The sequence below is a fragment of the Gracilinanus agilis genome, chromosome 4 (assembly GCF_016433145.1).
Source record: "Gracilinanus agilis isolate LMUSP501 chromosome 4, AgileGrace, whole genome shotgun sequence".
In the NCBI taxonomy this organism is placed as follows: domain Eukaryota; kingdom Metazoa; phylum Chordata; class Mammalia; order Didelphimorphia; family Didelphidae; genus Gracilinanus; species Gracilinanus agilis.
This window is the reverse complement of record NC_058133.1, coordinates 321,283,813-321,296,530: the sequence shown is the minus strand read 5'-3', so window position 1 is coordinate 321,296,530 and position 12,718 is coordinate 321,283,813. Positions and strand designations below refer to the sequence as shown.

The 12,718-nt window shown below is 36.4% G+C and overlaps 1 protein-coding gene across 1 annotated transcript in view; it reads left to right on the top strand.

Annotated features, from left to right (window-relative positions):
- The first annotated feature begins 7,064 nt into the window (after positions 1 to 7,064).
- The window catches only part of LCA5 (lebercilin LCA5), a 51,072-nt gene continuing 45,418 nt past the window's right edge, over positions 7,065 to 12,718 (top strand). The window contains exons 1-2 of the mRNA XM_044675377.1: positions 7,065 to 7,232; positions 7,349 to 7,577. Of these exons, the coding sequence (XP_044531312.1) occupies positions 7,065 to 7,232; positions 7,349 to 7,577 (397 nt within the window). The remainder of the gene's footprint in view (positions 7,233 to 7,348; positions 7,578 to 12,718) is intronic.

The following is a 12,718-nucleotide window of genomic DNA, read 5'->3' as shown; positions in this document are numbered from 1 at the left end:
ATCTCAGATTTGAACTTTTCAATAGCTTGTGACCAGTTTTCATTATTTTGGGAAGCTTTGGATATGATTTCTTGTTTGTTCTCCTCTGTTGTCTGGATTTTCTCTGTGTAAAAGTAGTCAAGTGTTCCAGAGTTCTTGATAATCTTTCTCTTCTGGGCTTCCTGATTTTGCCATTGTTGTTAGCCCAGTGCCTTCTGAGCTTTATCCTCACACTCAGGGTCTGTCTAGGCTCCCGAGGTCTCAGATCCCATTGTTCTCGGGGTCGAGCCTCCTGGTCATCCCTGGTTTGCCCTTCTGCCTGAGGCTCCTTCAGCAGTCTCAGGGCGCTGCTTCCACAGTCCACTCCAGTCTGCACAGGGTCCCATTCGAGGTCCAACCCTGCGCTTGAGTTCCTTGTCCGCACCTAGGGCGATGTCTTCACTTGCGCAGATGCTCAGGAAAGTCTGTGCGCATTCTTTAGCCTCTTGGGGTCCTAAGTCTTGCTGCTCTCAGAAACAAGCCCTGGTGCTGCCAGTGACTTAATGGGTGCCCCAAACCTGCTTTCACTCTTGTGTGCTGGCCTCTGAGTTGTACGTGGTGTGGGGGTTGGGGGAGGGGCTTCTTCCTCTCGTGTTTTAGTGAGAGCTGTTTCACCCCTTTATAGCGTGGAAATGCCCCGATTCCAGGTACCTTCAATGCTGAGCCCTGTTGTGGGGTCCCTTAGTTTGTCTGGATTCGTTTCTATGTCCCCTTGAGGAATCCTGTATGCTTTGGTTAGGAGAGATCAAGCAGTGCTGCTCCTTACTCTGCTGCCATCTTAACCGGAAGTCCTGTAATGTTCTTCTTGATGATAGATGTTAGCTGTATATCTCTCAGTCCTATTCAGCAACAGGTGAATTGATCTTTGAGGCAATCAGGTATAGGTGCTAGTGCTGCAGGTCTATTGGCTTACCCACCCACCACCTGGGCCCTTCTCAAGACTGAGACCCTGAAAAGGTCAGCCCCTGGGTTTTTATATTGGTGGTAGCAACTGTCTTTTGCCTCTGGCTCATGCCATCTGGGTAAATTCTAAATTCTATAACTGTCCATTGTCACTCAAGTTGGTCTTCATCTTCTTCCCAGAGATTGCTATAATAAGATACACAGAGTAAAAGTAAGGGGCTAGAGTAGAATCTATAATGCCTCAGCCAAAGTAAAAAAAGCAGGGGTAGCAATCATGATCTCAAACAAAGTAAAACTAAAAACTGATCTAATCAAAAGAAATTAATGGAATTACATCTTGATAAAAGGTACCATTGACCATGAAACAATATCAATACTAAACATATATGCACTAAATTGCATAGCACCCAAATTCCTAAAAAGAGAAGTTACATGAGTTACAGGAGGAAATAGTAAAACTTTATCAGTGAGGGACCTCAATCTTCCCCTCTCAAAACTACATAAATCCAACCAAAAAAAGAAAGAAAGAAAGAAAGAAAGAAGTTAAGGAGGTAAATGGAACTTTAGGAAAGTTTGATATGCTAGACATGGAAGAAAACTGAATGGGAAGAGAATGGAATATACTTTTTTCCCTCAGTAGTACATAGTACCTTTACAAAAACTGACCATATAATAGCACATAAAAACCTTACCACCAAATGTAGAAAAGCAGAAATAAAAAATGCATTTTTTTCATACTATAATACAATAAAAATTACATTCAACAAAGGACAGCAGAAGGACTAAAAATTAATTGGAACCTAAAGAATGAGTAGGTCAAAGAACAAATCATAGAAACAATCAACAATTTTATTAAGGAAAATTACAATCAGGTGATAACATACCAAAATTTATGGGATGCAGCCAAAGCTCTACCTGGGAGTAAATGTATATTTCTAAATCAGTGATTCCCAAAGTGGGTGCTACCATCCCCTGGTGGGTGCTGATGGCCACACTTTTTTTGTATTACATTCTATTCTGAGTTCAATAAGTAGTTTCATAATTTCCAGGGGGTGCTCAGTAATATTTTTTCTGGAAAGGGGGCGGTAGGCCAAAAAAGTTTGGGAACCACTGTTCTAAATGATTACATCAATAAAATAGAGAAAGAGAAGATCAATGAATTGGGACTGCAACTAAAAAAACTAGCAAAAGAGCAAATTTTAAATCACTAACTAAACATCAAACCGGAAATCCTAAAAATCAAAGTAGAGATTAATAAAATTCAAAGTAAGAAAACCAATTGGCTAATAAATAAGACAAGGAGCTGGTTTTATGAAAAAATAAAATAAAATAGATAAACCATTGGTTAATTTGATTTAAAAAAAGAAGAAAACCAAATTTCCAGTATCAAAAATGAAAAAAGGTAAAATCACCACTAATGAAGAGGAAATTAAAGCAATTATTAGGGGGTATGCCCAACTCTATACCAACAACTCTAAGTGAAGATAGATGAATACTTAAAAAAATATAAACTGTCTATATTAACAGAAGAGGAAGGGGAATACTTAAACAACCCCCATCACTGAAAAGGAAATTGAACAAATCATCAGGGAATTCCCTAATAAAAAGGCCCCAGGATCAGATGGATTTGCAAGTGAATTAATTCTACCAAATATTCAGAAAACAATTAACTCTAAAACTACATAAACTATTTGGAAAAATAGAGATTGAAGAAATTCTCCCTGAATTCCTTTTATGACACAAACTAGGAATAGCTTAAAAAGATAATGAAAACTACAGACTCCCTGATGAATTATTGGTGCAAAAATTTTGAACAAAATCCTAATAAGGAGATTACAGCATTATATCACAAGGCCCATACACCATGACCAGATGGGTTTATATCAGGAATGTAGGGATAATTCAGTATTAGGAAAACTATAAGCATAATTGACCATATTAATAAAAATCCCCAAAGAAATCATGTAATCATCTAAAAGATGCAGAAAAAACTTTTGACAAAATACAACACCCATTCTTCATAAAAAAAAAAATTTGAAAACTTCAAATTTAAAATACTTAAAATACTTTAAAATTATAATCTTAACTAAATTAATTTACCTCTTCAGTGCCATACCAATCAAACTTCCCAAAAATTATTTCATAGAACTAGAAAAAAATAATGTTAACAAAAGGCCAAGAATATTAAGGGAATTAATGAAAAAAATTATGAATGAAGGAGACCTACCAACACAAACCCAGCAACTATATGAACACAATTACAAAATACACTTAACTCTCTGAAGACAGACCTAAATAATTAGAAAAACATTAATTGCTCATGCATAGGCAGAGCCTATATAATAATATTTAAACACTTTACGCATAAAGCTTGTGGGTAAGAGAAGAATTTATGACCAAATAAGATGCAGAGAACATTATGAAAAGCAAAGTGAATAATTTTGATTACATTAAATTTAAAAGGTTTTATGTAAAAACCAATGCAACCAAGTTTAGAAGTGTGTGGGGGGAATTTTTATAGAAAGTATTTGATGAAGGCCTTATTTAAGAATACAAAGCAGACCAATTGATAAATGGTCAAAGGATATTGAGCAGATAGTTCTCAGATATAGATATGAAAACTATAGTCCTATGAGGAAATGCTCCAAATTACTATTAGAGAAATGCACATTAAAACAATTCTAAGACACTACCTTACACATCAAATTCACTAAAATGACCAAAAATAAAAATGATAAATGTTGGAGGGGATGTGGGAAAATTAGGATATCAATACACTGTAGCAGTATGAACTGATATAACCATTCTGGAAAGCAATGTGGAACCACACCCAAACGCCATAAAACTATGTGCACCCTTTGACCCAGCTACTGGGATTATATCCCAAAGAGATTTTAAAAAATAGGGAGTAAAAACCCACTTGTTCAAAAATATTTTTAGCAACTTTTCTTGTAGTGGTAAATAACTGGAAACTGAGGGAATTAATCAATTGGGGACTGGCTGAACAAGTTATGGTATATGGTTATAATGGAATACTATTGGGCCTTTAGAAATGACAAACAGAATGAGTTGAGAAAAACCTAGAAAGATTTATAATCCCTGATACAAAGTGAAGTGAGCAGAACCAGGGGAAACACTGAATACATTTACAGAAATATTGTATGATGATCAACTATGAAGGACTAAACTATTATCATGGTTCCAAGATAAACCCAAGGGACTTATGAAGAAAAATATGATCCATAGCCAAAGATGGAATTGTTGGGAGTTTCATTGCTGATCATTCCATTTTTTACTTTATTTCCTTCATGAGACTTTTATTGTATATGTGATATGTGTCTTTTTCTACAGCATGGGGTATAGGAAAATATGTATTGCATGACAGCACTGGTATAATCTTCATCAGACTATTTACTACTTCAGGAAGAAGGAGAAGAGGGAGAGAATCTGAATCAAAAAATGTTAGAGATCATTGCCAAAAACTTGTTTCTACATGTTATTGAAAAAACATTTTCAAAAAAAAAAGGCTATACTAAAAAATAACATTTCTGGTCTTGGATTTTAAGTGCTGTCAGAAAGCAACTTATATGAACAAAATAACTCTTATCTTTTAACAGGTCCTAGTATTCTAGGACATACTGAAATGCAGTATTTTTAGTTAAAATTGAGTGTTTTTACAAGGTCAGTGTACTAAAAACTTGCAGATGTATTTGGTTTACTTTTATGTTAATAATTTACCATATGAGTTTTGTCAGATCTACCTTTTTGAAATAGTTTTCCTGTCTGGAAAAGGAGACTAAGGACCATTTTTTGCAGTAGAGTTTTAAATAAAATAATCATGTTTGCTACCTTAAATGATCTATGATTTATCAGTGTAGGCATCCTTTTCCATAGATGGAGAACACAGTCCATTTCAAAGCAGAACCTCCTATGTCTAATGAAATAATATAGTGAATTAAAGGATGTCTGCCAACATCTAATTTTACTTAAGTAAATTATTATCTCCAAATCACACTAAAAACTTCATGAATCTTTTAAAAATTGCTTCTTTAATATACTACTATTCAATTTCTACCAATTCAATCCCTCATTTATATATAGGTTCCCAAACACTTTTTCATCCTTCTGAGTTTAAAATTTTTATTAACAAACTGATTATATGGTGGTGTGAACTGAAATGCCTATTGTAGTCAACTGTTTTGTAATTTTTATTAATCAGCATTTTGTCCATCCCATGCCAGCAATTCTAAGAATGAGCAAAAAAAGGTGTCATAATTCAATTGTTCTACTTTTTAGCAATTTGGTATAAATTTGGTATAAAGGAAAAGATTATTAAAAATAAATAAATTTAGTTGTCTTTGATTGCCTATGAATTTTACTTGTCTATCGTCTGTCTTTTACTATCCATAAGTTAAATTTAGCAATACTGTGAAGCCTTTTGTATTTAAGTAAAATATTTCTGGTATTTTTCCATTTATTCCCCAATCCAATGATTCAATTAACATTTTTTTAAAAACATCAAATTATGCAGACTGTTTTTCTTTTAGGCAACAGTAATGGTTTTTGGCATTATATGGTGAATTTAGAGAAAATAAAGATTCAAAAGTTTGGTATAAAAAATAATTTCATCTTAACCCTAGGGGCTCATCTTATTTCAACTGTCACTGAATAGTTTTCTACAAATATTTTTCAAGCAACAATTCAAATTTCATTCTCATGCCTCTGTATTGGTGGGCATCTCCAACTTCATGTTAAAATATATTGACTTGCATAAATCAATACCTTTTCCTGTATTGCAAGCAAGACGTGTCGGTTTAAAAAAATTACCTGATTTCATATATCAGAAGAGCTGGATGATAAGGCATTTACCCATAGTTCTCTTAAATATGGTTCTTTGGAAAATCATCAGCAAGCATTTATTAAGCAGTTATTCTCTGCTAGAACTGAATTTCAAACCTTATCATCTATGTTTAGTTGAATTTCATAAAAAAATTTTATCTTTGTAATTGTAAATATACAACCGCCGAGTGAAGAACAAGTTTTAACCTCTTCTCTTTCAACCCTGCGCCCTCCTCATTCCCCCCCAAACCTGGCTAGCCTGAGGCATGAAAATAGGGAAATCAAAGGAAAGGAATGCTAATGTTTTTTGTTTATTTTTTTTTGCACTCCCTGTCCCTAGCAAAAGATGCTTACCGCTTGTGGAGTTGCATCCTGGCTACATGCTACATATAAAGATCACTTAAGTGTAACGGATAACAATACACATCCAATTCCTCTTTTGAAGCTTCTTTTCTTTCTTTTTCTTTTTCTTTTTTAATTTCTTGAAAACCTACTTTAAAACAATAAGTAAATAGTCTATATGCCAGGCACTGTGCTAGGTGCTGAGGACACAAAGGCAGAAGACAGTTCCTTCTCTGAAGGAGCTCTCGAATTGGGCAGACATTACGCAAACTTATGCACAAAGACGCTACAATTTAGAGGATTAATTATGGATAATCAACAGAAAGATAGCTCTAGAATTATGAGTCAGGAAAGGCTTTTCCTACAAGGTGAGATTTTAGCTGGAACTTGAAGGAAACTAGGAGGCAGAGATAAGTGAAAGCATTCCATGAGTTTGACATAAAAATCTATTTAAAATGTTTCTAATTTCTAACTCGGTGTTCCTCAACTTTTAAAAAAAAAAAAAAGAAGAAAAAAAAACTTATTTAAAAATAAATGGTTTTCTCTGTAATTCCAAGCATTTAAAAACACTCCTCCAGGAGAACAAAAGATTCGCCACAATCAAGGGGATCCAAACAAAAAAAACAAAGCAAACTCTGCAAAATAAACCGAATGACGGTGTCCTTAGACAATTGTTTTTATTGGAGGTTTTCACCTTATTCTAAGAGGATCCCCGAAAGCCATGAACTTATAGTAACGACTGAAAAATCTGAGTAGAAAAATGGAATCATTTTCTGAAAATGCCAAAGTGCAAGGTGTCATCCAACACCCTGTTTTTTGTGCCTCCGTTTTCGCCAATTTTGAAACCCCGAATTCCACCAATTTCTCTCTGAAGACCTTCCTCTCGACTGCTTCCTTTCCCCACCTTCTCCCTGGGTCGCCTCCTTTTCCGAATTCCACAGATCAAACCCCAGGAAGTCAAAATGTTGGGGTTTCTAGGAAACAAGCTTGCAAAGATTGCAAACCCGACTGAAGCGAGACTTCCTAGAAGCCTGATCGACATTCCCCGAACAGAACCCCGTGAGGAGCAACCAGCCAATGCCAGGTCTTTACTCCCAATGGTCCCGCCCCCTGTATCATCCGCTGGCATCGTAACCAATAGGAAGGACCAGTCGCTAGGAGCACCCAATGAGAATCGGAGAAGTGGTGCCATTGGCTGAGGCTGCCTTGCCATGCAAACTGAGCCACCGCCTCCGTTACCCTGGAGCCCGAGTCGCTGCCCCAAGAGCCTCTGCCCCCGCCCTCGCCCCCGCCCCCTGCTCGGGGTTCAAACACAGCGCAACCTGGCAACCGCAGCCCACAGCCTCCCCCGCACCCTCCCGGGGAGGGACTCCCCCGCCGCCCTCGGGCGTCTGCCCATTGGTGGGCTGACGCGGAGATCCAGGGCTGGGAGGATCCAGAACGTAGAGAAAGGGGGAGAAGACGGACCGGAATTGGTGAGAGAGACCTGGGATTTGATGGGGGAAGTGGTGGGAGAAAGGAGATTGAGGAGGCTGGAGCAGACGGGGTGGGTGGGGGTTGGTGGGAAAGATCCCCTGTGTATCGAGGTGTGGCTTTGCTAATAGGAGGCCTGGCCGAGGTGGGGACTTGTGAGGCTTTCCAGTGGGGAAGGTATGAGGCCCTCGCGATAAGGGGGTTGGCTTTTTTGACGGGTTTGAGGCCTTCATCTTAGCGTAGCAACTCCCCTGAGTGGTGTGTGACCTTTTAGATGATAGGGGGAGTTGTGACCCTCTAATAGGAGAGGGTTCTTGGCTTCCATAATGGGGGTGAAGTGTCCTGATTAGGGTGGTGAAAAGGTAAGTAGAGGAAAAGGTTGGAGGCCTGAGAACTACCATGAAGAGAAGCACAACTCTGAAAGAATACTGCAAGTCTTACTTCTGTCTCTTGACTGCCCTTGTGTTCTGCAGCAAGTCACCTCCCCTCTGAGCCTTGGTTTCCCCATTTATAAAGTGTCTGTGGGATAGAACTAGGATGCAAGTAGGCTAGGGCAACTGACCGAGTGGAAAGGAATATTTTAGAGAGGGTAATGCTTTAATTATTCTTATTCCAAATTAATTGTTTTCAGAATTTCTGAGCCCAATTAGAAATTATATATTGTGTCTCATTTGAATCAGGAGGCACCATACTAGGATTACCATACAAAGAAGGAGTTAAGATGGGCCCTGGAATTTTGGAGTCAGGAGGACCTGGATTCAAACCCTACTTTATTTACTTGCTCTGTACTTGGGCAAATCTTTTTATCTCCCTTTGGACCGCTTGTTTCCTCATCTGTAAAATGAGAAGAGATCTGGTGAACTATGGGAATGGGAGAATTTGAAAATTGTGTCAAGTAAACTGATGTGCTGTCTGAAAATTAGAGGATTCAAGATTAATATAAAATGAATGAATGGATTCTCTTCTTCCTCCCTCTTTTTTGGTTAAAGATGAATATAACGGTGGTGGATGTGGTGGAAGCTTAAAAAATAAAGTATGCAACCCCTTTGAAATTAAAGTTTTCTTTCAGTCATCAAGCATGTATTAAAGTTCTTTCTGTGTGCCAGGCACAGTGCTAAGGATACAAAGCCTTTGTAGCCTCTAGCCTCTGCCCACTAGGAGCCTCCATTTTTACTTTTAGGAAAGAGGAAAAATAATATTTAAAATTGAAAGGATCCTTAGAGATATCTAGAGGTGTCAAATTGGCCACAAGCAGCTAGCAAAACTCCCTAATGAGTCTGAACTAGATTGAAATGTCTTAACAAAGTAGAAATACAATATAATGTTAATGTGTGATTTTTCTAAGTCAATAATGCTGCTAGCAGAGATCTGTTTCTGTTTTAGCTTGACACTGTTCATCTCGTCCAGGTCTCATTTTACAGATGAAGGAAGCTGAAACTCAAAAAAGTGACTTGACCAAAGGTCATTTTAATTAGTAGAGATGGAATTTCAATGTACTCTGTCTCCAAACTCAGTATTTTTCACTCTTCCATTAATTTTTTTTTTTATCCTGGGACTCCATTCTAGGAGCATAGGGCCACAACCAGTAGGCAATGGGTCACACAGTCGCTCAGGGTCACCCAGCTGGGAAGTGTCTGAGCCTGGATTTGAAACTAGGACCTTTCGTCTCTAGGCCTGGCTCTCAATCCACTGAGCTAGCCCAGCTGCCCCTACTTTAGGTTGCAGTTTCTTTAGCAGATGTAGTTTTCACAGGGTGGGGTTGCTAGCCCCACGCCCAACCCTCCTCCTTTTTCATCCAGGCTAGGGACCATCCTTGGCCCAGGAGTGGTAAGGGTGGGCAATAGGGGTCAAGTGACTTGCCCAAGGTCACACAGCTGGAAGTGTCCGAGGCCGGACTTGAACCTAGGACCTCCAGTCTCTAGGCCTGGCTCTCAATCCACTGAGCCACCCAGCTGCCCCTTTCCATTAATTAATAGGGATAAATATAAAATACGTATTATTGTATTAATTCGTATTAAAATATTACCTGCACAAGTATGGAATAGGGAAAACATGGTTTAAAAACAGCTCCAGTAAAAGCTAGGATTTTAACGAACCATAGGCCAATGTTCAGTTGAGTAAATAAGCAATTATCTGCTATTCCCAAGTACTGTTAGGCCTTAAGTATTCAAAGACAAAAAATTACAGTCTCTGACCTCAAAGAGATTACATTTTATTTTGGGGGAGGGATTTGTGAGGAGGATGTATGTCTAGATAGATGAATACAAACAAAATAAATACAGAAGTTTGAATGGAGAGAGAGATCATTATAGGAACTTTAAAAAAATACAGCCTCTGCAGTATTGTTTATAGGGAGTGGCAAGTAGTCCAATTTATCTGAAACACATTGTAAGAAGGAAGATGATATGTGAGTAGCTTGGAATGAAAGGTTAGGGGTGGATTTTAAAGAATTTTTAGTGCTAAAGAGAAGATTTTATTATTTATTTTCCTAGAGGCAGAATGGACCTATGAAACTTACTAGTCAGGGAACTGGCATAGTTAGGCCTATACTTTAGAAATACTGGTTTAGCATCTGTGTAATGGATAGACTGGAGGAGCCAAAGATTGAAGGCAGGGAGGCCAATTAGGAAGCTATTTCAGTAGTCCAAGTATGAGATTATGAAAACTAAAACCAAGTTTCTAAGAAGAGAAAGTTGGTAGTGATCCAGACCTAAAAAAGCAGTTTGATAAAGTATTCATATCAAGGAAATGATCGTACTGTTGTCTTCTTCCTTCTAAATATGGACCAAGCCACATTTGAAATATTATGTCTAGTTCTAGATATCACTGAGAGGACTTTAAAAAGCATTTTAGAAGAGACATTGACAAGGGGTAGCATCTGATATAGAGAACTTGAAATGCTATATGAGGATCCTTGAAGGATCTTGTGATGTTTAAGCTGTAAGTGAATTTAGGAGGAACACAGTAGTATTCTTCAGATATTTGAAAGGTTATTTTGTAGAAGAAGGTTTAAACTTGTTGTTTGGGCATAAGGGGTAGAGTCAGGAGCAACGGGTATACATTATAGGGAATTAGATTTTTAGTCAATAACAATTAGAATTATCTAAAAATAAAATTGACACCTTCAAGCAGTTCTGGGTTCCCCAATGCTGGATATTATAAGGTGCTTAGATGCCTATGTTGATACGATTTCACTTTGTATAAATAGATGGACTAGATAAATAATACCTAAGATCACTTCCAAATGATTCTGACTTTGTAAGATCTAGTTGTAAGATCTAGTCTGTATTGATAAGTGAATAGAGGAGACAGTCAGATTTAGAAGATTCCATTCAGTTTGGGATTGGTGAAACAACATAGCACTAAAAAAATGCATATACTTTGGGGGACTTTTTTAAGGAAGAGATGTGTGTTTTTAAAAATCTCATGAAGTGTTGGCAGAAAGATGTTAGACTTAAGAGGTACAAATGAAACATCTTCAGACTCGACCAATATGTTAATTTGTTTTATATGACTAAACTATTATAAGAGGGCAGGAGTATATTTTAAAGGGGCAGTAGTTGGAAGTGACAAATGTAATCATTGGTTTTGTTGTTCACTCATTTTAGGCATCACCAACCCCATGTAATTATTAGGAGTTTTCTAGGCAAAGATGTTGGAATGGTTTGCCATTTCTTTTCCTAGTTCATTTTATAGAAGGAAACTGAGACAAACATGGTTTAAATGACTTGCCCTGAGTCAATATAAAAAGAAGCAAAAAAGTTTCAGAAGGGGATAGAAGCAAATAGGATAATTTTGTTACAAACTTGTTAAATAATATATGCTTTTAAAAAACATTTCTAACAGTTTCATATGCAGTCTTTTTTGTTCTTTGTGTGTTTCAATAATTAAATTCACAATAAAGAAAATGTCAGAAAGTTGCATAGAGGAATTGCTTTTTAAAAAATAATGAAATAGAATTCAAGATCAATTTAAATGTCCTTAATTTGTTCATTGAAAAATAGCTTTTTCAGGTAGCGGGATGTCTTGTTAAGCATAGGAGATAGAGGATTCTAACTTCACAATTATCATATTAATATAGTGCTTTATAGTGTGTTCCTCATAACCATTTTATGAACTACATAGTATGTCTTTTTTATCCCTATCTTACAAATAAGGAAACTAAGACTTTTTTTTTTATTTTTATTTTTTATTATGTTATTATCAGACTATCTGTAATGTATCTGATATTGATTGTGAGGGGACTGAAATCAGATTAAATTTCATTGGGGTCAGTGATTATATTTTTTTAAAGAGAGTAGTTGCTTAACTAATTACTTTGATAATGATCAGGTTGGGCTTATTTTTAACTTAAAATCAGCTAATGGGTTTGGGCAACATATTTGAGTGTGTGTGTATTTAATCTCCATACAAGCTATAGAGAAAAATGAGATTTGGAAAAAGAATAAGATTGAGGGGATTAAAAAAAAACAAATCTTCTCCTTTTCATTAAAAAGACCTTTATACATAAAACACACTCAAGAAGTAATATTATTGTTTTAATATGAGCGGCCTTCAGTTATTTTCAATTTTATTTTATGGTGCCAGGCAAATTTCACATTAGGATTTCTTGTGTTGTTTTTTATTTGTTTTATTACACTAAAATTTATGTAAACCACTAATTTATATTTGGATTCTTTTAAAGTTTTTATTCAAGTATGGACTATTAAATAGTAATTTTAAAACAATGAATTAATCTGCATAGCCTCTGTTAACTAGTGATATACTTACCTGGAAAAATTACTTCTAATATACATATAGAATTCTAATAGTGCATTATAGCACAGATTTAGTTTGTGTGAAGTATTTGGTTGTCTGACCATTTCTGAGGTATATATAAGGTAATATGAATCAGAGACTAAATAATCCCATTAGTTTCAATGATTTATATTTTTAAGATGTTTAGCTAATTAAAAAGTTGTCGATCATAGGAGTGTGCTCCTAAAAGTCTACCTTGTCTGACATAGGTCAATTTATATCCCCTAAAATATGTCTATATAGTTAAAACCAGTTAAGAAATGATGATAATCCTGTCTTTTAACATGCAGGTTATAAATATAAAGCAGCTTAACTTTGTGGACAGTGCACTGTCTACATTAGGACA